We start from the raw sequence: 24,449 nt of genomic DNA, 5'->3' as shown, positions 1-24,449 counted from the left end.
ATTCCTCCACTTGGCACATGGCACATTTCCCAAGCATGGTTCTCATGTTTTATTTTGATTTCCCTCTGGGTGCTTTGTGTTTACATTGACATAGGCATTTGTTTTGGTCCTTTCTCCTCCCAACCAGTCTTCAGTGTGTTTCTCGATTATGTTTGTCTTTTTATGCCCAATTGTGTTCTAGTTTCTTTCCTATGTCTCATCGATGTTATTGTATGTGTCTGAGCTGTTTTTTCTTGTTTGGTTTTGTATTTCTAGTTATTCTTCCTGGTTTTGATACATGTTTGTTTTCTCAATTCTGAATATGGATGATCTTGTCTGTTGCCTGTGATGTGACCACTTCCAGGAAGTACGTCCATGATTACCAGTGTTTCTTTGAAAGACACGCTGATTTTATGTACTTGCATCCTACCTCATCCACTACATGCAGGTTACATAAGCACATCTGTAAATGATTATGCTTTTAAAAAAATAATAATGAACAAGCAATATTCAGTAAAATAAATAAATCAAATGATTATCTGGTGTTGCCACTCTTTAAAACCGCATAAATTCTCACTTGAAGTTTTGTAAAAAAAAAAAATAAATAAATAAATAAAATAAAATAATAATAAAATAAAAATAATCGGCTGGACGGTTGTTCTAAACATCTTGAACAACTTTCCACTATTCTTTGGCTTTCTCTTTTGCTTGATAATGTTTTTAATCTATCTAAAAGTGCTTTAAGTGACACAAATGTCTTTGTAAGCTTCAATTTTTTTAGGAAACTGAATGTTTGAACATTTAATTATTGCTTATTTTTTTCTACTGACACAAACTACCTTTCCATTTAGCCTTTTAATTTTTCCATAAATAATGGTGATTTTCACACACACTATGAACGTTGCACTGTAAATACTTTAATTCTTTAATAGTTTAATTCTTATTATGATTATGTATGTTTATTTAATGTGTTTAATTATTATGATTTTAAATCAGGGAAGGCACAGCTGGAGAGAAAGTAGATTGGAGATATTTAGCACGAATTTTATACACATCATATCACAGGAAATCTGAGTTGATAATCTGAGTTAAATGGACACCTATTGCCATTGTCAAATGGGACAAATCAGACTGATTATTGGCTATTGTGACTCATGTACCTGTTACTGTAAATAACTGTAAATAACAATCGTTCTGGTGGCCTACCGCACCTTGCGAATACCCTCCTTTGAGTCCTCTACGTTATTATCGGCTCCTCCTGACTGATTGATCATCCTCCACATCTGTGAGTACATGGGATCTCGCTCAAAAGGGTTCATGCCTTTACTGCGCAGCTGGTCATACACGGCAGAGTCCAGCACAGTGCCGTACGGCAGCTCCGTCTGCTTGGACAGGTCCTGTAGTGATCTGTAAAAAGAACATACATCACTGAGAACAAATGATCATCCTTAGTGCTCAGCTGTATCATGAGCCAACTCGAAATATGATTAAGATTGGCAGATTTATATAAAGTCTGTAACTATTCTTGTATACCTAAAACATACATTGCACAGGCACAATTTTGTATAAATACCTGCATTCTTATCTCACACCACCCACATTCACTAACACCACACAAAAGATACACATATTATTATATCACATTATTTCACACATTATGTTTATTATATTGCAGTTTACTTAACTTAATAGCACCATCTGTACCTTTTGGGGTTAAAAAGCTTTGCTAATTGAAGTAGTAAAACTTCACAGATACCAAATAATGATTCTTTTTTTATGATAATACTTAGCAATTAATTGTATCATTGTTATTTGTTCAAAATTTTACAAACATAAATTAATACAATCCTTTCAAGGGCAACATGTGTGAGCAAGTGTTTGCTTTCATTAGACCTTTGAGAGGAGGTCAGCCAGAAGGGTAGATTACTGCACTTAGCTTAGCTAGCTTTTGATTTATTGAAAATTATTACATTTGACAACTGTCATCTTTCAAAAATCATCTTTTAGTTATGAACTCCAGTGGCTTTTTAAGATTTTATGAAATTTTATAAACCTCGATAATAGTGGGCGTGTAATTTCATTTAACTCTAATAGAGACTGTTCATTAAACACTATCACAGACTACTATACAATTATTCTCCACTTGATGGAAATGGTGAGGCTAGTCATACCTGTAAGTTTAATCTAGAGTATAGAGTACTTCAGACTTGAGAGTAGACAAGTACAGTCAACTCCAGAATTATTGTCACCCTTTAAGAAGATGAGCAAAAATTATTATAGAAATTAAATGATGCAATTAGGGTGATTGGTAATATTTTCTTAATTAGTGCAATATCTTCTGCAAAATACTGGTTTCAAAATGAACTGCTAAATTGCTGAAATGTTCCCTTTAACAGCACTAAGCCTCCCCTTGTAATCTCACTTGTAGAAGATCTTGGGCTAATCGTTCAGGCAGAACATTTCAAGCTTCTTCATGTTCTTGGTTTATGCATGTGGATGTCCTACTTCAATTAAGAGCAGAGATTTTCAGTAGGGTTCAAATCCAGAGAATGAGATGGTCTTTGCGCAATGATTTTCTGTAGTCATTACAGTATTAATTTTATCTTGTTGAAAGATCAATTTTTTAACTTCTGTAAAATGTGTTATTTAGTGATATTTAGCAGAGTTCAGGATTCCATAAGAGCCCCTCAGGTCACTAGCTGCAAATCAGCCGAAATAATCAATGATCCACCATCAGCAACTATTTCACAGAGAGTAGTGCGGATTTGTATGTAGTTTCCTTTTGTCTGCAAACATGTAGATGGTATGTATAGACTGACCGCACCTCTCAATTCTTATGTGTTTAGTGCTTATTTTATGCATTCATTCTTCATATTTAGCTTTAATAACTTAAATAACAATGCTTGCATGACACTCTTAATCATACTATATTGAACAGATATACGTCTAACTCATTCAAAACTAAACCATCCTTATCCAAACCACTCACTGAAGAAACATTAGAAGTAACCCACATGAAAATCCATTTTCATTGGGACATGTTCCCTTAGAATGAACATTACTCTGTGGTTTAAAGCGCTACTAAGAGATATTCACTACTTGCTGTTCTTTTCTCTGTCAAAAGTAGAATGAGCTAAATCACCAAATGGAGGCACTTTGTTGTAGAATCTATTTGGCTGAACAATGTAAATGAGCTTCTCTTTCTTAGATTTTGAGAAGGCTTCTTGCTTTTGTTACCCAGCAGGCAAATCTGTAGCATTATGCTGCACGTCATTCAGCACAGCGCAATCAGCACAACAGAGGCACATTAAACTCCCTCACACTTCTAAAAAAAAAAAAAAGACTCTCATTAAAAGTGAAAATGAAACTCCTGAAAAAAAAACTTTTTCAAGCCAGACCTCAAATTCAAATGAAACAGAAATGCCATCTGACTGCCATCTAATAGGTTTCTGTTGGTATACTATAGACAATGCTAGGTTAAGATCTTATTTTGCATCACTGCTCCAATCAGAGCGTTGCCTTTGAGATACTAACCAGAATCTCTTTAAATAGACTGTTAGCACACAATCTCAAATATGCTTTTAAGGACAAATATTAGAACTCTGTAAAGTCGTGTTATGAGAAGATAGTATTAAAACTGTGCACATTCTAATTTAGACTTCAAAAATAACTATGGATTTAAGCACGACTTGTATTGCGGAATAGGATGGAGGATTGTAATCCAAAGAACACCAGCCCAAACTGTGAAGGGGTGGCTGTATCATGTTGTACAGGTGTTTTATTGGAAAAGGGACTGGTGCACTTCAGAAAATAAATGGCTTCATGAAGAATGCCCTCAAACCTGACTGAATTGCACCAGGAGGAATGGGCAAAAATTATGTCAGGCTTTTGTGAAAAGCTTGTGGAAAGGTGCCTGAAGCTTTTGATTCAAGTCCAGCAATTAAAAGGCAATGGCAGCAAATACTAACAATGTGTAACACCTGAAACTTTTGACACACTGAAAATCTGATATAGTAAATAAAAGCTAAAATAAATCTGTCTCTTGGCTATTATTAAGAAATTTCCTCTTATGGAAATAACTTAGATACCCTAACTAACTTCCTAACACAGGAAATGTATGTAGTTATGAAAAATTGAGTTTGAATATCTTTAGCCTAGGTGTATCTAAAATGTTGTATCATCTTGAGTGAGAAGCAGTATTAAGTCCAGCACCATTGACTGACAATTTGATGTAACCATAATATGTAAAAACTGAAATTTATGTTTTGGGCTATAAAGACACTGAAAACTGTAAATGTGTAAACTAAAAACCATGAAAAGGCATTTGAGGCCAGTATTACATCCATAAAAATGCTCTCTCTCTCTCTCTCTCTCTCTCTCTCTCTCTCTCTCTCTCTCTCTCTCTCACACACACACACACACACACACACACACACACACACACACATATACACCAATGTAAATTGGCAATATACTAGACTCTGATGTTAATTTACCACTTTGCTTACCACCTTCACATTTATGAATCATTATATTAGTCTTTGTTTATTTTTAAATTGTGATCTGCTTCTTCAGTCTACATTTCCTATCCAACTGTTTTTTGGGGATTAAAAGGCAAGTGCTTGTGTTCCAAACAATTTAGACTGTATTAAAAATCCCATTTTATACACCTGAATTAAAATCTGACAACCTCTGCAGTGTGTATAAGTATACTACTGTATATGCAGGTAAAATTAATCATCTGAATGGGCTGCCCAGGAAATCGACTTAATCAGTTGCAAAAGCAGACTGAATCAGAGAAATGCTCCCGCATAAATACTGATATACTTATTTAAGTTTCCAACTTATATGGCAAAATCTGAATACAGCCCTTAGAGCCTATCTAGCTGTTAATCTCCAGTCACACTAATGATATATAATGTAAAACTAATAATAATGTAAAACTAATGATCTAATCATTAAATCTGATTGACCTTTTTTGTTTTCATAAATATGACAGGCATGGCTTGTCTTTTGCTTTTAAACACAACAGACCCATGGGTGTGGAGTTTAGGCTGTAATTAAGACTGTAATGACCCCATCACTGTCTACACATTAACAGATAATGCATTTAAATTTATGGAAATCCTAATTAGCTGGATAGAAGTAGAACCAAGTGATCTAAGCACAGGCTCATTAATGACAAATCTAATGTAAGGGGAAAAAAATAAACAAAGTGAGGGAAAATAAGCTGCATTCATTTCCCTACTCGCCCGTTTAATAATATGAAATATTGTACAAGCACATTTAACTCTATCACTGCTAGGCGTTGTTGAATATGATTAGTCTAATAACTGAGCTTGATTAGGGACCACAATGAGAGAAGAAAGAACAAGTGAAACCCCAGAGCTATGCACAGTTTTTTATATATACAATACATATGTGATTTCCAATATATATGCTTATATGTGTGCCCTCAAGCTCTTTTGCTGCCTCTCTATGAGTTACCTGTGCATGGATGTAGTTAATCAACCGTAAAGCATAGAGCTAATTTATAGTGGTCAAAAAATTAAAACCACACATGCCTTGGGAGAACATAACACACATACAGCTATACTTATACTCACTTTGAAATACAAAACTTCAATTCATTTTCCATGGAACAGTGTAAGAATGACCAAACTGGTGTTTGGGTCTCATTTGTTTACATACAGCCTACCTGTAAAGCCTTTCTTGCCTGCTTTATTTATGCCTGTGTTTGCATATGTGTCTTGGGAGTGATGGAAACAATCAGCTTATTTTGGCTTCTCCTCACTTTTTTAAGAATGCTTTTTATGAGTTCTACACTAGGAAGAATTTTCTTGATCCTGCTTGTCTTATTCAGCTCAAATGTAATACATCATGTGGCAGTAGAGTCTTCCATCTAGATTCAGTGCAATTGTATGTGGTATACAGAATGATTTCTTTCCCTTCTTTTAGGAGACAAAAGGTGAATTGATACAAGTTTGCTCGAGCCCAGATGATCATATTGCCTAGAAATTGAAGTGAGAGAGAAAACAATTCTGATATAATTTTCCCCTAATACAAAAATGCAATGAAGGTCTCAAAGGTAAGTGCAGGGCTGAGTTAGTAGAAACATTATTGCAGACACTTACTGGATGGAGTTTTCAATGCGGGAGATGGTGAGGAAGGCTGCCAGATTAGCCGTGTAGGAAGAAATGACGATCAAAGCAAAGAGCCACCAAACACCCATCATCAACCTTGTGGCCAGAGTGGTGTATGGGACTTCTCCACCTAGAGAAAGGTAACAGAGAGAGAGGGTGAGTGTGTGTGTGTGTGTGTGTGTGTGTGTGTGTGTGTGTGTGTGTGTGTGTGTGTGTGTGTGTGTGTGTGTGTGTGTGTGTGTGAGAGAGAGAGAGAGAGAGGTAATTTCTCGATTTCATATTGACCTGAGGGCAAGGTGTACAAAGGGTCAAGAATTATTAAACCTCCTGAAAAAAAGCAGTTCAGTAAGTCAGAAGAGAGTACAAGTCGTCTATTTAGGGTGTTAGAAAAATGCCAAATACTTTTAATGATGCTCCAGGCTTTAGGTAGGCTTTAGTTTAATTATGAATATCATGAATATTTTGAAAACACTTTTGATTATCTTCAATAGTTGCTCTTGACAAAATTGCGACAAAAAACATGACAGTATTACTGATTTATTATTACAGAACATAGGAGCAACCTAAATTAACCCTTAAACACATACCTTGGGTTGTTGGTGACCTGGGATATCATCCACTACCCTCTACCTCATTTATGTTTTTTAAACTAGACCTCCACCTTCTTAATATTTCTCAATCTATTTGTCATCAACAATACAACAAGAAAAAAAACAAAACATAATCGTAAAATAATATCTGTTTTCTAATTAATTTATTGTAAAAATGTATATGGTCGCTAGTGACCCAAGGGATGTAGTAGTGTAAGCATATTTTTCTCCACAAAAAAAATTGAATCTCTCATGTCTCAATAAGTGCAAACCATCTCTATTCCTCAAGGTGGAATTTTTTGATAAACAATGATGTGATGCCACAATCATAATTACCTCTGACATAAAATAAATCAGCGATTTACTGCACAACAAGTATGTAATCAAATATTAGCGTCTCTTGATGTTGGATCTACGTCTGGATGACGAAGGTGTCAGCAAACAAAATATTGATTTTGACAATGATGGTTTTGAGAGTAATGTATTGAATATTGTAAAAAAAAAAAAAAAAATCCATAAATATTGTAATGATTTTTATTTTGTTATGGTGACTAAAATGATTTGATCCATCAAATCATGTTACAGTGCTTTGACTATGTTCAAAGTACATGTTACAGTTCTTTGACTATTTTAGTGCCTGAATTATTAGTGCGTAATTTTAACATTGTATATATATTTTTTTGCATCTGTTTGATGACAAATAAAATATCAAAATATAACAAAATATGCTTTATTTTATTATTTTGTCATTGTTAATAAAATATTAGGACAGTTTTATACTATCGGTGCAGTTTAGAGGTCCATCTGTGTTAGATTCTGGGTCGCTGAAGACCCTAATATTTAATAATGATTGGAAAAACATTTACGCATTTATGGATTAAAAAAACAAAAACAACAACAAAAACCAAACATTAATTGTTAACCACATTTTAGTGAAATCACCTGAGTTTTGGTTTGACACAAAATACATATGTGTCACGATTCCCCCTTGAAGCAGTGGGCTCTAAGCACAAATGCGCGAGCACCTGCTTTTCTGCTGTCGACTGTAGTGACATTGGGACACGTGTGTTTTGTTTATGTTTGTCATGTCTCCTCCCTGTTCCGTCATTGGCTGGGAATTCACGTGGGTCTGTATTGCTCCCAGCTGATAGCAGTTTACACGCTAATCATGTCCGCATATATACCGTGCGCTTCCCAGCACACAACGCGGAAGAGTAATAAGTCGTAAGTAAATGTTTAGCGGTAGTTTAGGTCGCGTCAGAGTCAGAGTCAGAGTCATAGTCAGAGTCATAGTCAGAGTCATAGTCAGAGTCAGAGTCATAGTCAGAGTCATAGTCAGAGTCATAGTCAGAGTCATAGTCAGAGTCAGTTCGCGTTGGATTCTCCGCTTCCAGTCCCTCGTTCTAGTTCGTGTCTTGTTTTGGTTATCGACCTAGATTCCTGCCTAGCCCCGTGTATGCCTGTTTGCCAATCGCCTGACCTCTTGCATGTTTACGGATTACGTTTTGGATCACGTTTTGGATTTGTCTGCCTGCCTGTCTCTACAAATAAACAACTGTTATACTGCACTTGCATCCGCCTTATCTCTGCTCCGTCACGATTCGTGACAGAATCTTCCGCCGAAACATGGATGCAGCAGGAGAACGGAGGAGACGCAGAACCCGGAAGTCGACGCCCACCGTCCCTGCTATGGACTCAGTCCACTTCCCACAATGGACAATTATGGAGCTTCCTGATCCATTTGACGGATTTTTCGGTGCCCCAGAGTATTACCTGGTAGATTGTCAATTCTATTTCTCCAGCCTGTCAGACCCTAAGCCAGAGGAGAAGCACTGGCTCCGATTCATGTGGTCCCGGTTCTTTGGACCGGCCCGTCAATGGGTGCAGCTCAAACTGGATAAGCACTGTAGGAACCTGGACAGTGTAGAACAGTTTGTGGGGGAATTCATGATGCGATTCGGGAGTCCGGAGGCAAAGGAGGAGCTAGAACAACTTCTCAGACGGGTAAGTCTGGAAGGCGAACCTGCCCTGCCGTTTACCCACTACTACAGGCAACTTCATGCAGAGCGCAACTCTGAAATCCAGGTCCAGCCTCCAGTCCCTGAGCTCCAGGTCCAGCCTCCAGTCCCTGAGCTCCAGGTCCAGCCTCCAGTCCCTGAGCTCCAGGTCCAGCCTCCAGTCAGGAAGGTCCAGGTCCAGCCTCCAGTCAGGAAGGTCCAGGTCCAGCCTGCAGTCAGGAAGGTCCAGGTCAAGTCTCACGTCCCTGAGGTCCAAGTCAAGCCTCCAGGCTCTGACGCCCAAGCCAAGCCTCCAGGCTCTGACGCCCAAGCTCAGCTAATATCTCAGCCTAAGGACCAAATGCTGCTCACGCCCAAGTCTACCGACCCGGTTGCCCCAGTTCAACCCACTGACACGCACAGCCAAGCTCCGTTCACGCCCCAGTCCGCTTACACGCCCAGCCAAGCTCCGTTCACGCCCCAGTCCGCTGACACGCCCAGCCAAGCTCCGTTCACGCCCCAGTCCGCTGACACGCACCGCAAAGCTCCGCTCACGCCCCAGTCCGCCGACACGGCCAGCCAAGCTCCGCCCATGCCCAAGGTTCACCTAGTGACCTCAGAGCCTCAGCCTCCCTGTTCAGCTGTGGACGTCGCTCAGCCTCCCTGTTCAGCTGTGGACGTCGCTCAGCCTCCCTGCTCCATGGCAGATAGCGTTCCCCTCTTCTGCTTCGAGGAGACCCACGCTCCTCTCCCTGGCCGCACGGAGACCCACGCTCCTCTCCCTGGCCGCACGGAGACCCACGCTCCTCTCCCTGGCCTTACAGGGGACTTCGCTCTGCCTTCCAGTTCAGCTGGGGACGTCGCTCCGCTTTCAGGCGCCGACAAGGATGTCGCCCTGCTTCCCTGCTCTGCCGAGTACAGCGCTCTGTTTCCCTGCGCCGCCGAGGACGTCGATCTGCCTTCCTGCTCCGCCGAGGACGTCGCCCTGCCTTCCTGCTCCGATGAGGGCGTCGCCCTGCTTCCCTGCTCCGCCGAGTACAGTGCTCTGTTTCCCTGCTCCGCCGAGGTCGTCGCTCAGCCCCCCTGTCCAGCTGAGGTCGTCGCTCAGCCCCCCTGTCCAGCTGAGGTCGTCGCTCAGCCTCCCTGTTCAGCTGAGGTCGTTGCTCTGCTTCCCTACGCCGCCAAGAACACCGTGCAGTTTCCTGGCTCTGCTCGGGACATTCAGCCCAGGGGGCCGGGGCCGCCAATGAAATGGGATGATTCATGGCACTCCGGGAGGAGTGCCCTTGGGGGGGGGTTCTGTCACGATTCCCCCTTGAAGCAGTGTGCTCTAAGCGCAAATGCGCGAGCACCTGCTTTTCCGCTGTCGACCGTAGTGACATTGGGACACGTGTGTCTTGTTTGTTTGTCATGTCTCCTCCCTGTTCCGTCATTGGCTGGGAATTGACGTGGGTCTGTATTGCTCCCAGCTGATAGCAGTTTACACGCTAATCATGTCCGCATATATACCGTGTGCTTCCCAGCAAACAACGCGGAAGATTAATAAGTCGTAAGTAAATGTTTAGCGTTAGTTTAGTTCGCATCATAGTCAGTTCGCGCTGGATTCTCCGCTTCCAGTCCCTCGTTCTAGTTTGTGTCTTGTTTTGGTTATCGACCTAGATTCCTGCCTAGCCCCGTGTATGCCTGTTTGCCAATCGCCTGACCTCTTGCATGTTTACGGATTACGTTTTGAATCACGTTTTGGATTTGTCTGCCTGCCTGTCTCTACAAATAAACAACTGTTATACTGCGCTTGCATCCGCCTTATCTCTGCTCCGTCACGATTCGTGACAATATGTAAACATTTGTCTAAATGATAAACATGTAACATTTGCATCTTTAGTATGTATATTTCACAATGCTCATTTAAATTTAAAACAAAAATCCACCACGAATGACTTTGGGATCAATATTTATAATTTTCAATGAAGCAATTATAATTTTTTAAATTTTTTTTATTTAGTTATATCTTATGGGTGGTAAAAGTATGTGAACCTTTACTTTCAGTATCTGGTGTGACCCCCTTGTGCAGCAGTAACTGCAATTAAACATTTCTGATAACTGTAACATTGTTTTGGAGGAATTTGAGCCCATTCCTCAGTACAGAACAACTTAAACTCTGTGATGTTTGTGGTTTTCCTCACATCAACTGTGTGGTTCAGGTCCTTACACAACATTTCTTTTGGATTAAGGTCAGGACTTTGACTTTTCCATTCCAAAACATTAACTTTATACTTCTTTAACCATTCTTTGGTAGAACAACTTCTGTGCTTAGGGTCGTTGACTTGCTGCATGACCCACTTTCTCTTAAGATTCAGTTCATGAACAGATGTCCTGACATTTTTCTTTAGAATTCGCTGGTATAATTCAGAATTCATTGTTCAATCAATGATGGCAAGTCATCCAGACCCAGATGCAGCAAAACAGGCCCAAACCATGATATTACCACCTCCACCATGTTTCACAGATGGGCTAAGGTTCTTATGCTGGAATACAGTGTTGTTCTTTCTCCAAATATAATCCTTCTCATTTAAACAAGAAATTATATTTTGGTCTCATTTGTCCACAAAACATTTTCCAATAGCATTCTGGCTTGTCCACGTGATCTTTAGCAAATGTAGACAGGCAGCAATGTTCTTTTTAATTTCCCCTAGCTTCCTCTTAGAAAACCTGCCATGTACACCATTGTTGCTCATTGCTCTCCTGATGGTGGACTTATGGACATTAGCCAATGTGAGAGAGGCCATTAGTTGCTTAGAAGTTACCCAGGGTTCCTCTGTGACCCCATGGACTATTACATGTCTTGCTCTTGGAGTAATCTTTGTTGGTCGACCGCTCCAGGGAAGGGGAACAATGGTCTTAAATTTCCTCTATTTGTACACAATCTAGAGATGCTTTTGTAACCTTTTCCAGCCCGATGAGCATCAGCAACTGTTTTTCTGAGGCGCTCAGAAATCTCCTTTGTCCATGCCATGGTAAACTTCCACAAACATGTGTTGTGAAGATCAGACTTTGATACATCCTTAGATAAAGCAGAGTGCTCACTCACCCCTGATTGTCATCCCATTGATTGAAAACACTAGACTTTAATTTCACATTCAAATTAACTGCTAATCCTAGCGGTTTCTGCATACTTTTGCCACTCACATAAATGTAATATTGGATACATTTCCTTAATAAATAAATAACCAAGTATAATACCTTTGTCTCATTTGTTTAATTGGGTTCTCTTTGTTTACTTTTAGGAGTTGTGTGAAAATGTGTTGATGTTTTAGGTCATATTTATGCAGATATAGAGAACATTTTAAAAGCGTTCACAAACTTTCAAGCACCACTGTATCTGATTCATTTTATGACTGCGTACATAAATAGAGTATCAGTTACTGCATGGCCCTGTAATATCAGTCCATCACATGTAACAATAACATGAAATTTATATGTCCCCAACCAGAAAGGTCAATGCAGGGAAGCATCTGGAACCGAAAGGCTCCTCTAGCACTGGAGAGGACAGAAGCGGCACAGGACTGGACATATTCCAGTGATGGAGTTGCTCCATTTTTAATTTTCTGTTATGTCGATGGCTAAGGTTAGAAATTTGTGCCATTTATCCTTGTGACTCATGGAAATAATCGCAGCTTTCTGTGTACCATTCACTTCACTTAGCCAAGGCTCAAAAAGATATGTTATACCATATCTGTCTACTGAGGTCATCACAGATTAGCTGTCTACTACAAGAAAATCTCCTGCTGACAAGCACTCATAGAGTCTCCTTCCCACATCATAATGCTGGTGAGAATGTAATCAAGACACACATTTCTGTGGTCATTAGCTACAATTTACTCTGGAGAATCCCTTTGTGAATTCTCATATTTATGACCTGTCCACAGATTGAGGAGGTTTAAGGCTTGGGAGTGTCTACTTTAAAGGGCATTAAAAAAAATTATCTCATGCTTTAGTACTAAATTAAAGTTTGTGGACTTTTAATTTGAAGAACTGTCAGGAAGTCCCTCTGAAGGTCTAGCAGAGTTTTCCCCCACACGTATAACAGCGGCAGCAATTTTTCATAAGCTTACTGACATTCTTTTTGGGAATGATATTAAAAACCTTGGTCTCATCAGTCAGGCTGGGGTTACTGCATAGGTAAAAGTGTCAGAGCTATATAAGAACAAAGAGGAAAAAAAAACTAACAAGTTATTATAGCCCACAAGATCAGAGATCACAGTTTGCTTGCATCACCTTAACAAAGAAAATTTTGGGCATTACCAATAAACTGCAGTGAATTATCAAGGAGGAGGATTTGCAAAAAGGACGTGTACAATGTGAAATTGCGACTTTCTCAGTGGTGAATATTAATACAACTGGTCCAGAAAGAAAGTTGATTGCATCCCTTTTTTCTGACTGCAGGATGTTTTTTTTTTTTTGACTGCAGAAAAAATGACCCAGCCAGTAATGTATCTTTTATCTGGGAGACTTATGACTGAGATTCAAAGCCACCCTGCTATGCACATCAAAATCAGCAGGCACTATTTCCAGCAGGTTCCTCACTCCCAGTTCTTTTATTCAGTAGGAGACCAGACGTGATACACTCCACTCAGCCCCTCACAGTATGCAAGCATTCACTCTGAGAGGGGCCTCAGACAAAGAGATCTGTAGCCAAAAGAACCCCATTGTGTTTGCTCATATTTGAGGGTTAGTTACAGAATTAAATAGAATTGTTTCCAAGATCAGTAATAGGAATAAGGCTCTATGTACACAGACTACAAAACCTAAATCTGCAGATAAAGATGCTTGAACTTCAGGGACAACTGTTAAACAAACTGCTACAGAAAACTCTTATGGTCTCAACAGATTACTCCAGCTTTAATGGGTTTACATAATGAGCCAACTTACTGAAGAGAATGAAATACCACTGGAATTTTATACAGAGCTGGACTGTTGTAACTTAGTGTGGGGTTATGCTGAAATTCAGGTTGAAACTCTATGAGGCGCCTGTTGAGTGTGAGTAGGTGGGGCACTCCACTGCTCTCTCTTCTTGAGAGGCTGAACTGAACTATCAACGGAAGGTCCAGGACTCCTTCAGAGCACTATACATTTATTTTTCCATAATTTTTAATATTGGATTTACAGGATATGTATTTGGGCTAATTTAAGCAGAAATTAAGATACATAGTTATGAAGTTATGAAAATTCTGTCTCTTACTGTATACCAACATGATAGTATATCTAAAAAAAAAAACCCTTTGCAAATATTCTCATTTTAATTTGACAGTTTGTCATAATTTTTTGATGACACGATCCGCTACTAGTCTTGTGTTTGTCTTGCTCTACAGTAGCAGCATATTTGCAGTAAGCATGGTTCCTCGATGCATTTTTGGCTGTGCATCTTCCTGCACACTATTCCCTTTGCCTGCACACTTTCCTATCCCTTTGTTGACGAAACAATCCCTTGGGGTTGTTCACTGCCAGAATATCTATGTTTTCTCCATCTCCATAAAGTAATTATTTGAATCAAACAGTGTAATATTTAAAAGTATTTATAAGCCTACCACTAGCACCGCTGACAAATGACCTTGGCTCAAATGTACGGCATAACTCCAAAGACCCATGTCTCATAACATCTAAGTTATCTTCCTTGTTAAAGTGGACAGGCATGGGTGAAGGTGGCCATAAAATTCCTCCACCATTGAAACAAAAGGCTCTTGTTAAACTCTTTGCTATTCTCCATATTTAGTTAGTGTGCCAAGCTACTGTTTGATTAGATTCAGAGGGGTATGGCTGATACGGCTGCTGGTTTTTGTGTAATCCAGTCAACTTCAACATGCTGTCACTTTGACTTCTGTTTTCAAAGGAAATACATTCAAAATCGAATCACAGCTTCAAGCCGTTTCATGGGGACTTAAATAGACTCAGAAGTGTTGCTTGTGATTTTGGTGGAAATTAGCTTACTTATCATACCTGGATTGAAACGCACCATACCATCAAACGCATCCGTCAGTGTTTCCTACAAAATCACACCCGCAAAACACATGCATGCTTATTACAAAAAGTGTTTTGACTTAAAAATCACTGACCCCAACTTTAAAAAGTTAATACACACAATAGGTAGGGGTAGCGTGATAAGATAAAAATATCATGTCACATTTCTCAAAGGCATTTCTATGATACACAGTATAGGCCTGTGTGTGTGTGTGTGTGTGTGTGTTAACAGTAAAACAGTAGCTTTGCATAAAAAATGTTCGATGATACTTTATTTAATGGCAACAAAAACTACATTCTTATTTGAAAACTATTTTTAAATAAATTTAAACTTATTAAAAAATTAACACTGAATGGAAAAACAAATCTGTAATTTTTTTAAATTTACAATTTTAAAGATGAAGTACAACATTTTAATATCACATTAGATGCTTCTTGTCAGTTATTTTATTTTTTATATAAAAAATAAATATGATGATATCACAATAGCTCAGAAAAGTGTATTAAGTCAACTTATCTTGACCTCTGATTACTGTAGCTCCTCATTAGCAGCATTTTAATATATGTATCTTGCTGGAGCAGTATTTGCCACCACATTCGCTTTTTCTGGCACGGTGCCAGTTCCTGAATGTTGGGTGAGTGAGTGTGTCTGAACACATGAATACTATGTATATGTGTATGTGACTGAAATTTATTCAAGCCATCAAGTATCCCATTATAAGGCTAGCTGGCAACTAATTCCATCAATGTGCATACAGTTTACTAGTCAGAAGTGTGGTCTTACCGCTAAGCCTCTATCTCACCATGCAGCCACCCTGGAGCGCTCAGCATCATAAATAATCTAAATAGAAATAAATAAACACTAAGATGTGCCTCAGAACATATTCCTTTAGCTTCCGTTTGCTGGAATGTAGCAAGCTTCAGGCATGTAAGAGGAAAGGAGGGAGAGAGGGAGTGAGAGGAAGAGAGAGAAAGAAAGACAGGGCAATGGAAGATGGGATTCATGGGAACAAAAAAGTGACTGCAATGTGTATCATCTGTGAACACAATCTAGCCTTGAGCTCTTATCATTTTCATGGCTAAGCCTGTACATCCAAGAAATAAATCTCTTCACCACTAAAGCTCAAATACAGAGCAAGAGCAAACACATTTTTCATACAATCATGTCAATTCGAAGTGCAAAAACAATTATGAATATTTAACATGAATGAACAACTTATCATCCAGTGGAGGACCTGCGCTAAGGAATGACGCTGATTGAGGTACACGGCACAGCATGCTCATTTCACTGAGCTGATCTGTTCTCTGTAAAATGTTTTAGAAAGGTCAAATGCTTATATAATAGCTTGATATACATAGGAGAAATTACTTGGACATCACGCACGGGCCTACTCTCGTCACATCACCAACAGAAATCTACAAAGCTACATTGTTATTGCCTCTTTCTTCGGTTTAACATGCTTTTTGCTCCTATATAAAGCAAATTATATTCTGAGGATAACTTGCTTTTCAGAGATGATATCTCAGAAAATCCATTCAGAAGCACATCATGTCCCCTCCACTACTCTTTCCGAGACTCAGATAACATTGAACCAACTAAACCCAAGTCACAGTGAGTGAAGTAGAAATGTTTCTTTTCATTAGAATGAATAAGACATTCACTCCCATACAACACCATCCAAAGGCAATGCCGGTTCACTCTGAACACATATGCATATTCATGCAGTCTTGACAATGACAGACATCATCCCCATGATGCAAGCTATAGAATGGCTCACAGCAGCTCATGACACATTAGACAATTGAAATACACCAGGCTAAAAGTATCATCTTTGTGCTGTTCACTTGATGTCATGATGTGATGCACACTGACATCTTGCTGTTATCAAAACATCCAGAGGTGCAGGAATGGAAATAATGTGTGTTTTGAGGGAGTACAGAGTTTTGTTCAACACAGTTTTACTATACTGACAAGAGGCAGAATATCACAAAGAGAGCCAATTTTAGAGCCAATTTTGGAGCCAAGATTTAAATTCATGCTCCACAATGAATTACTTTTAGTCTGGATATTTCAAGATATTCATTTAGGCCATCTTCAAGAGGGCTAATGCTCATATTATGCATACGTAAGTGGTCTAAATCATTCCCAATTGTTTAAGATTTTCTACAAAGATTGTGGTTGTAATTGAAATATGAACTTCTCAAAGAGCCTTAACTTTTAGTTATGCTAATGTAGAGTTTCCAGAGAAATGACAATCAAAGTTCATGTAATTCACAGCTCAGTGCACTTGAGATGTTTTATATTTGACATTATCTATATTCCACACAGCTACAACAGGAACCATAATAGGTCAACTTGTATGTATTCTTTATTTTACTCCAATGAGGTTTTTTATTTACTTGTACAGATATACAGGTTAGACAGATAGGTTGGTAAGGCAGAATGGTTAATAGGTTGCTTGATAGGTAGGTAAATAATTTGATAAAAAGCTGTCAATGAAAATCCCATACCCCACCTCCTGCCCATCCTCCGCACACCCCACAATGGCAGAAACATCTGAGAATGTTGCAGATCACACGACTCAGAGTTGTATTTGCAGAAAAGGTTTGTAATGGCTAAGCAGAAAAGGAAAAACTACAGTCCCTTGAGGGGCCCCTTGAGTTGTTCACTCCTGTTTCTGATATACAGCTCTGTAGCCTGACAGAGTAAGGTCTGCTAGTCATATAGTCTCTGATCCATGCAATCCTCAAGGTAGGAAACTGCATTCGCCCTGTTGCTTTCCTTGCACTGCTGGCTAGATAGTGTTGAACATACTGGGAAAGTGTGACTACACATAATCCACACAGTGTTACCAGTAAATGCTATACAGCAAATACCTGCATCATCCACACTGATATTGAGCTGATTTGAAAACAGCAGGCAGTTGAATGCCCAATTAACCAATTGACTGAGATGGAGTAAGACCTGTGGTGCTGTGGTGTTCTGTGATCCATGGCATCCTTGGAGCACACAAACCAGTATCTCACTTTCTTTGTTCCTAGTGGCACTAACTGTACTGTGTTGAAAGCAATGGACAAGCGTGACCAGGGGTTAATTGGGGCAGAACGGACCGAAACAGCGTTCCGGCACTCTCTATGTAGGAGGAGGGGAAAACAAGCCATATAATTTTTAAAAAAATGTGATTTTACCCACAAAATGGGCATCCATTTTGCAAACCGTCATTAGTGGCGGAGAAAGCTCAGAAACCTGAGCGTCAAATGTGAAAGGCAGGACATGCAAGCATAAACTCACAAATCTACTCACTTAATTTTAACCACTATAGCGAGGTAAGTTTACTGTGTCCACCTAACCAAACTTTTTGTAATAAATACGATAAGCTTATGTACGAGTTATGGTGTGGTGCGTGAGAGCATCAGCATCATGGGCTGTGTCAAGTGTGCGACTGCACAGGGCCTCGCGGCTCGCGCCTCCACAGGGCCTCACACCTGGCCTGCAATACTGTAGTTTTTTTATGACTGTTTTTGACCCAACATGCTTCTAAATGAAATTTAGGCAATATTATACATATAATATTGAATTGTAACATATACTATCATTGTCACGAATCATGACGGAGCAGAGATAGGACGGATGCAAGTGCAGGATGAACAGTTGTTTATTTGAAACAGAGACAGGCAGACAAATCCAAAACGTGATCCAAAACGTAATCCATAAACATGCAAGAGGTCAGGCGATCGGCAAACAGGCATACACGGGGCAAGGCAGGAATCTAGGTCGTGGTCACGGAAAACGGGGTCGATAAACAAAACAAGAAACGAACTATAACGAGGGACTGGAAGCGGATAATCCAGCGCGAACTAACTCTAAACATGGACCGTGACTATGACTACGATACGAACTAAACTAACTCTAAAGTATTAATCTTCCGCCTTGTGTGCTGGGAGGCGCGCGGTATATATGCGGACATGATCAGCGTCTAAACCGCTAGCAGCTGAGAGCAATTCAGAACCACGTGAAATCCCAGCCAATGACAGAACAGGGAGGAGACATGACAGAAACATAAACAAAACACACGTGTCCAGATGGCATTACAGTCAACAACGGAAAAGCAGGTGATCGCGCATTCGCACTAGAGCACGCTGCTTCAAGGGGGAATCGTGACAATCATACTTCAATATGTAAATTAGCAGGGCCTCACACATCAAGTTTGCACAGGGCCTCGCACCCCACCTGCGACGGGCCTGGGTGCTGTATTTACCCTGATAAATACCCTGAGCTAGCTAGCTGGTTGGTTTACATGGTTTAACATTAGCTTGTGTAATCAACTCCATTGCTGTAGTTTACGTAAGCTAGTGAATTTAATTTAGACAGTTGAACAGAACATTTTAATAATAAAGATGATAATCCTATCTTTAACTTGCAAACAGTACCACACTATTAACACACAAATTCAGACAAACTAATTTATCATTACAACTTAATGTATCTTACAGAGATGGACAGAAGGGGAGACAAGTGGAATTTGCTGCTGACTGATTATTTTCAAGGGTATTTCTGAAAAGACGGTCTGCTGATTTTTTAGCATGTAGAGAAAGAAGGTGCTCTGTCCAAAGCTCTTCCTATGCGCCGCTCTGGGAGCTGTTTTAAGGAAAGCTGCCCAGTCCGACCCTCCACCCCTGTTTTATGTCAAGAGTTCCCTTACCTGCCAAATTCCAATTTAACCCCTGAGTGGGACAACACTTAATCCGCAACCTCTGAATCATCCACACCAACATGGGGCTGACAAACAAACTGCAGGGGTCCCAGTGATGGATTACTCAAGGGTCTTAAGTCACCCAAGGCCAGCCTATAGTGTCTTCATAATAGGAGATGTGTATGCTTCCAGTTTGTGATTATTGAGGCATACAAGTTGTCCATTCTAGTTGTCTTTTGGGACAAGGAACAATGCTTTCCACAGTACAGGAGCTTTGTCCAGGCCATCAGTAATGTTGGGATAGTATAACAAGGAAGCTGTGAGGGGCCAGGAAGTAAGTGATTGTGTAGAAGGATGATGAAAGGTTGTTGAAAATTGGGATCCATGAGAACTGACTGACTGACTTATCTCTCTCATACCACTACAAACATATTATTCCTCTGAACCATCATTGTTATATAAAGGAGGCATTATGTTTCCTTTTCACATGCTTCACCTCCTTTCTATCTTCCTTCCTAATGACTCTCTTATTCATAAGAACCTCAGAATCACAGGTTACCCATGGTTTGTTGTTAAGAAAACAGTATTAGTATTTCCTTGGTGGGAATCAAGGGTGAATAAATCACTAGATTGGGTGCCAGAGACAAGCAGATTACATATCCATTAATTTTTCATCAGAGAAGCAGGTTAATATAACGATATACATAACATAGACAAGCGTGTTAATATAACACCAGTGTTTTTTATGCATTCGCCACTAGGTTTGTCCATGCATCTGTCTTTGTATCTGAGATTCTCACTAGTGTGATATCTCAAGTACAAGTGGTTGGAATGTGTAGGATTTCTATGGAATTATCATCTGAACCAGCATACGAACTGATTAGATTTTTAAATTGATCCAAACATGTTCCATTAAATTTATGATTTGTCCACATTTTAGGAATGGTGTTATCTACATCGATTTTGATGTAACAGCCTACCACAATATCAATGTTGTACTCACAGATTTCTCCAATGCATCAGTCTGAGCCTCCATGGCCTCCCAGTCCTGATCACACAGGAGGTTGCTACAAGACACTAGCCTTGTACAGTACTAACAAGTCAAAGTGGTGTGCAATTAGATGTTTTTTGTTTTGCTAATGTTACATATTCCATCTCATGTCAACAACAATGGATGCACAACTTTCATCCAGCATAGGTGGATTTGGAAATACATCAGAAACAACATAGTGTGCCTAGCAAGGGCAATTTTTCAAACCCTCATCCTTTTAAAACGAGAAGATGGAAGAAAACATTATGCGCGACTACACTATAGATGCTTCTCTGGGCCAATCCGATGAATATTTACATCTGCAAATACAGTATAAGGTCTCACTTGTTACCTCCACATGCACAGATAGCATTAATAGTTATTTCAAGGCTCTCTGGAAGAAAAAAAAAAAAGAAAAAAAAACAACAGTTTTGTTTACGAATAGGCAGAATGGTGGATTAGATATATTTTTTTTCGCTCACAGTTCAATCTTTTCATCCAGAGGATGCCAACAGATCAACCTTCATATAAAAGTTTTACAGAAAAACATCAATTTCTTTACTTCTTTTGTAAGCAAGATAATTAAATCTTCGCCCATTGGAAAGCAAAATGGCTGATTCAGCAGATCTTTTTTGCCTCAGTTGCTGGTTTGTTTTTCATTTTTGATTTTCACAATTAATATATACAATAGAATATCATTTGAACGATTGTAATAATGAGAAAAAAATTACTTTTCTTTTTCCAGTTAAGATGAAACGGCTGTTATTACTTTGAATACAACTGAGTTGGGCAATAACTTATGAGAAAAATCCCCAAAACTGATAAACTGGGTTGTCCACTGAATATATATATATATATATATATATATATATATATATATATATATATATATGTATGTAGCCAAAAAGTTATCGTTCTTAGTATATGATGTCTTAAAGGATTTGAAGACACTCAGAGCTTAGCACAGAGCAATCTGTTCCAGCATCTGTTGTTCCCACCGTCTCTCAATGTTATTGCACATGATGGAACCATTAAAGTATAGGTATACGTCTGAGCATTTTTTGTTGTTGTATGGAAGCATTTACTGATGATAATATTACAGCCAGCAATGCTCTGTATTCTATTCAGATAAAACTGTAAATATGTTTTTTTTTAATACTTCACTGATACATTATATAATATTAGCCATCTTTATTGACAAGTTTAGACAGATGACTGCAAGTCGTGCTATCTCACTAATTTAGCAACTTACCACAACTTACCACATTTTCATTAGGTTCATGTTAGTCTAAGCATAAGCCATAGAAGTCACTCAGAGCTTGCTAATATGCTGCTGTGCTTCTTTAATGGCTGCACTGGCTGACAGGCACAGAGTATATGTTGTTACATTACAAAAGGTGTTTTGTCATTATTTAGCTTGGCTCACGTACAGTAGGTGTTCATGTGTGTTCATTTTAAATACTTGCACAGCAAATGTGACTTTTTCTCCAACTTCACACAGTTAGTGCTAGACAATAAGAGAGCCTGTAGCATGAGCATACAGTGGCAGCATAACAGAGCCTGAGACTGTGCAGAATAGTAATTTATGTTGTGTGTGAGAGATAACAGTAGGTGTTAGTGTTTCTGGACCGCAGAATCTCTCACCATCTTTAAAAACAGCTAAAGACCCAACTAACACCTAACCAACCCATTAAAATAAATAAATAAATAAATAAATAAATAAATAAATACTCTGGCACTTACACCTCTACTCTGCACACTTTGCTTCTTCTGGAACTCACTACTCACTACTGGATCTTGTATGGTAGCACTACTTGTATTGTTCTCTGCTTGATATATTGCTTTGCTTGTATTTTCTCATTTGTAAGTCGCTTTGTATAAAAGTGTCTGCTAAATGAATAAATGTCATATCAATCCAATAAACTTTAGCTCAGTGCAACGGTTTCCATTGGTGTTCATGTGAAAATTGGTGATACATACAAAATATTTGAGGATTCCAAAATTACGGACCACAACAATGTTACTGCTTAGTGCCCAACAAAGATTCCTCACCCTAACCATGCACTAACATGTTATAAGCAGTGCCACACTAAGTACATCTGTAATATCTCTTAAATCCAAAGAGAAGCACATTCGCTTTCATTGTGTCATGCAAGCCTTCATCGTTAGGAGAGGCTGTGCATAATTTGTAGTCCAGCATCAGAATGAGTCCACTGGAGCAATTATAGAGTAAGTTTGTTTTTTGATAACAAGCCAAACAACAACTTGAGCAAAGCTTTTCTGACTTCATCACTACTCTGGCTCACTGCAGTTACAACAGACTTGGCTCAAGTTGCTCTTTCAACAGTCTGTTAATATTTAATCCAAGCCTTGTCACTGTCAATTTCTCTTGTTTTATTTCGGTCGCGACTCCATTAACAAAGTAGATGCCATGACACGTGAATTAATTCCAAAATGAGCCTCGTTTTGAGATTCATTTTCTGATTATTTTATTGTGACAAGACGTTTATGCATCCTCAATGAGACATTTTATATTGGCAGAACTAAATGAACTATAAATCTATCTGGCTAAGGATACTGCATGCAGTCCTAGCTGTGCATAGTCAATAAGTGGAAAATTAGCCTACCAGTTATTATTGCGAAAAAGTCAATTTTATGGCACACAATGTTTCCACTTAGCTAGTTAGCTAGTGTCAGACCTATCAGTCTGCAGAAATAGTATTCATTGTTTTGTTACAGTGTTCACTGAATATATACAGTAAAGTATGTCAAGGTGAATAAAACTTCTTTTGAATTGTTGACATGAACAGCAATATTGAGTAGATTGAGCTTCCAGTAGAATGATTGACTTGAAAGAGTTGCAGAACCCAGCAGTCAATACAAATTCAGCAGTTCATTATGTAAGGAATAATTGATGACAGGCCGTTGAATTATTAGAAAATAATGCACACCCGAGGTGGGAATGTGGCCACAACACGAGGCGAAGTGTGCATTGTTTTACCTCGGATATGCATTGTTTTCTAATCATTCAACGGACCGGAGTCAATTATTCTGCTTATATCACAGTTACCACACCTCGAGACATTGTTCAAACGTTTTATTTCAAGACATTTGTCAGGTGTTTGTCCTTAAAATGCTCTCGAGTGTGGAACTAATTTATTACGCATCCAATCTTAAGTTGCTAATTCCAAAATGTCTTTTTAGAACTAGTAATGGAGGCTTGAGCCACTGATATGCAGTTTTTTTTTTTAGAGAGAGAGAGTTCACAGTTTTTTCCATTTCAGGCTGATAATATAAAAATAGAACAAGCTAACAATCAAACAAACAAATAAATAAATATCGATAAGCCTACTTGTTCAGAGGTTTTTGCGTTTTTTATTAAGGCAGAAAATACAACAAATAAATATTGATACTTGTTTGCCGGCTTATCACACGCGCTCTTTCGTGCGCTCTCTCTCTCTCTCTCTCTCTCTCTCCCTCTCTCTCTCCAATAACTGCATATCAATGGCTCAAGCCTCCGCTTCGCCTCATGGCCGCATTACGACCGCGGGTGCACATTATTATTCTAATAATTCAACAACTAAATATCAATTATTCTGGAATAATTGTCATCATGTTCCTGGAAAATCATAACTTTCTATCATTTTGTCAGAATCGAGAATCAGAATGGAGAATTCAACTGCGCTGTGATATAATCAGAAATAACAGACCTCGGAATGATTGATCAAATTTAAGCATCCCACGTAGTAATTTGTAGTCACGTAATAAAAGTGCATTAGTTAGAGGCAGCCCCAATAAAGACCTATATCTGAATGCAGCTGAAAAATACTTGCATCCAATCAAGGACAAATGGGAAGACAAATGGAAACTAGTGCATACATGATGATGCACAATATCCTGGAAAAGATGTTTGCTGAAAAAGAATGCAATGAATGTACCAAGAATTTAAAGGCCCTGTATTGTGAAAAATGATTTTCCCTTTTTATAGAATATAAAAAATG

At 39.0% G+C, this 24,449-nt stretch overlaps 1 protein-coding gene across 1 annotated transcript in view; it reads right to left on the bottom strand.

Moving 5' to 3' along the window:
- grid2 (glutamate receptor, ionotropic, delta 2) overlaps window positions 1–24,449 on the bottom strand; it is a 522,151-nt gene that overhangs the window by 55,152 nt on the left and 442,550 nt on the right. The window contains exons 12-13 of the mRNA XM_017468976.3: window positions 6,114–6,252; window positions 1,191–1,386 (exon numbers count right to left, since the gene is read on the bottom strand). Coding sequence (XP_017324465.1) covers window positions 1,191–1,386; window positions 6,114–6,252 — 335 coding nt within the window. The remainder of the gene's footprint in view (window positions 1–1,190; window positions 1,387–6,113; window positions 6,253–24,449) is intronic.

This window comes from Ictalurus punctatus, chromosome 5, assembly GCF_001660625.3.
Source record: "Ictalurus punctatus breed USDA103 chromosome 5, Coco_2.0, whole genome shotgun sequence".
NCBI lineage: Eukaryota > Metazoa > Chordata > Actinopteri > Siluriformes > Ictaluridae > Ictalurus > Ictalurus punctatus.
The sequence above is the reverse complement of the archived record's forward strand: the minus strand, read 5'-3'. Positions and strand labels throughout refer to the sequence as shown.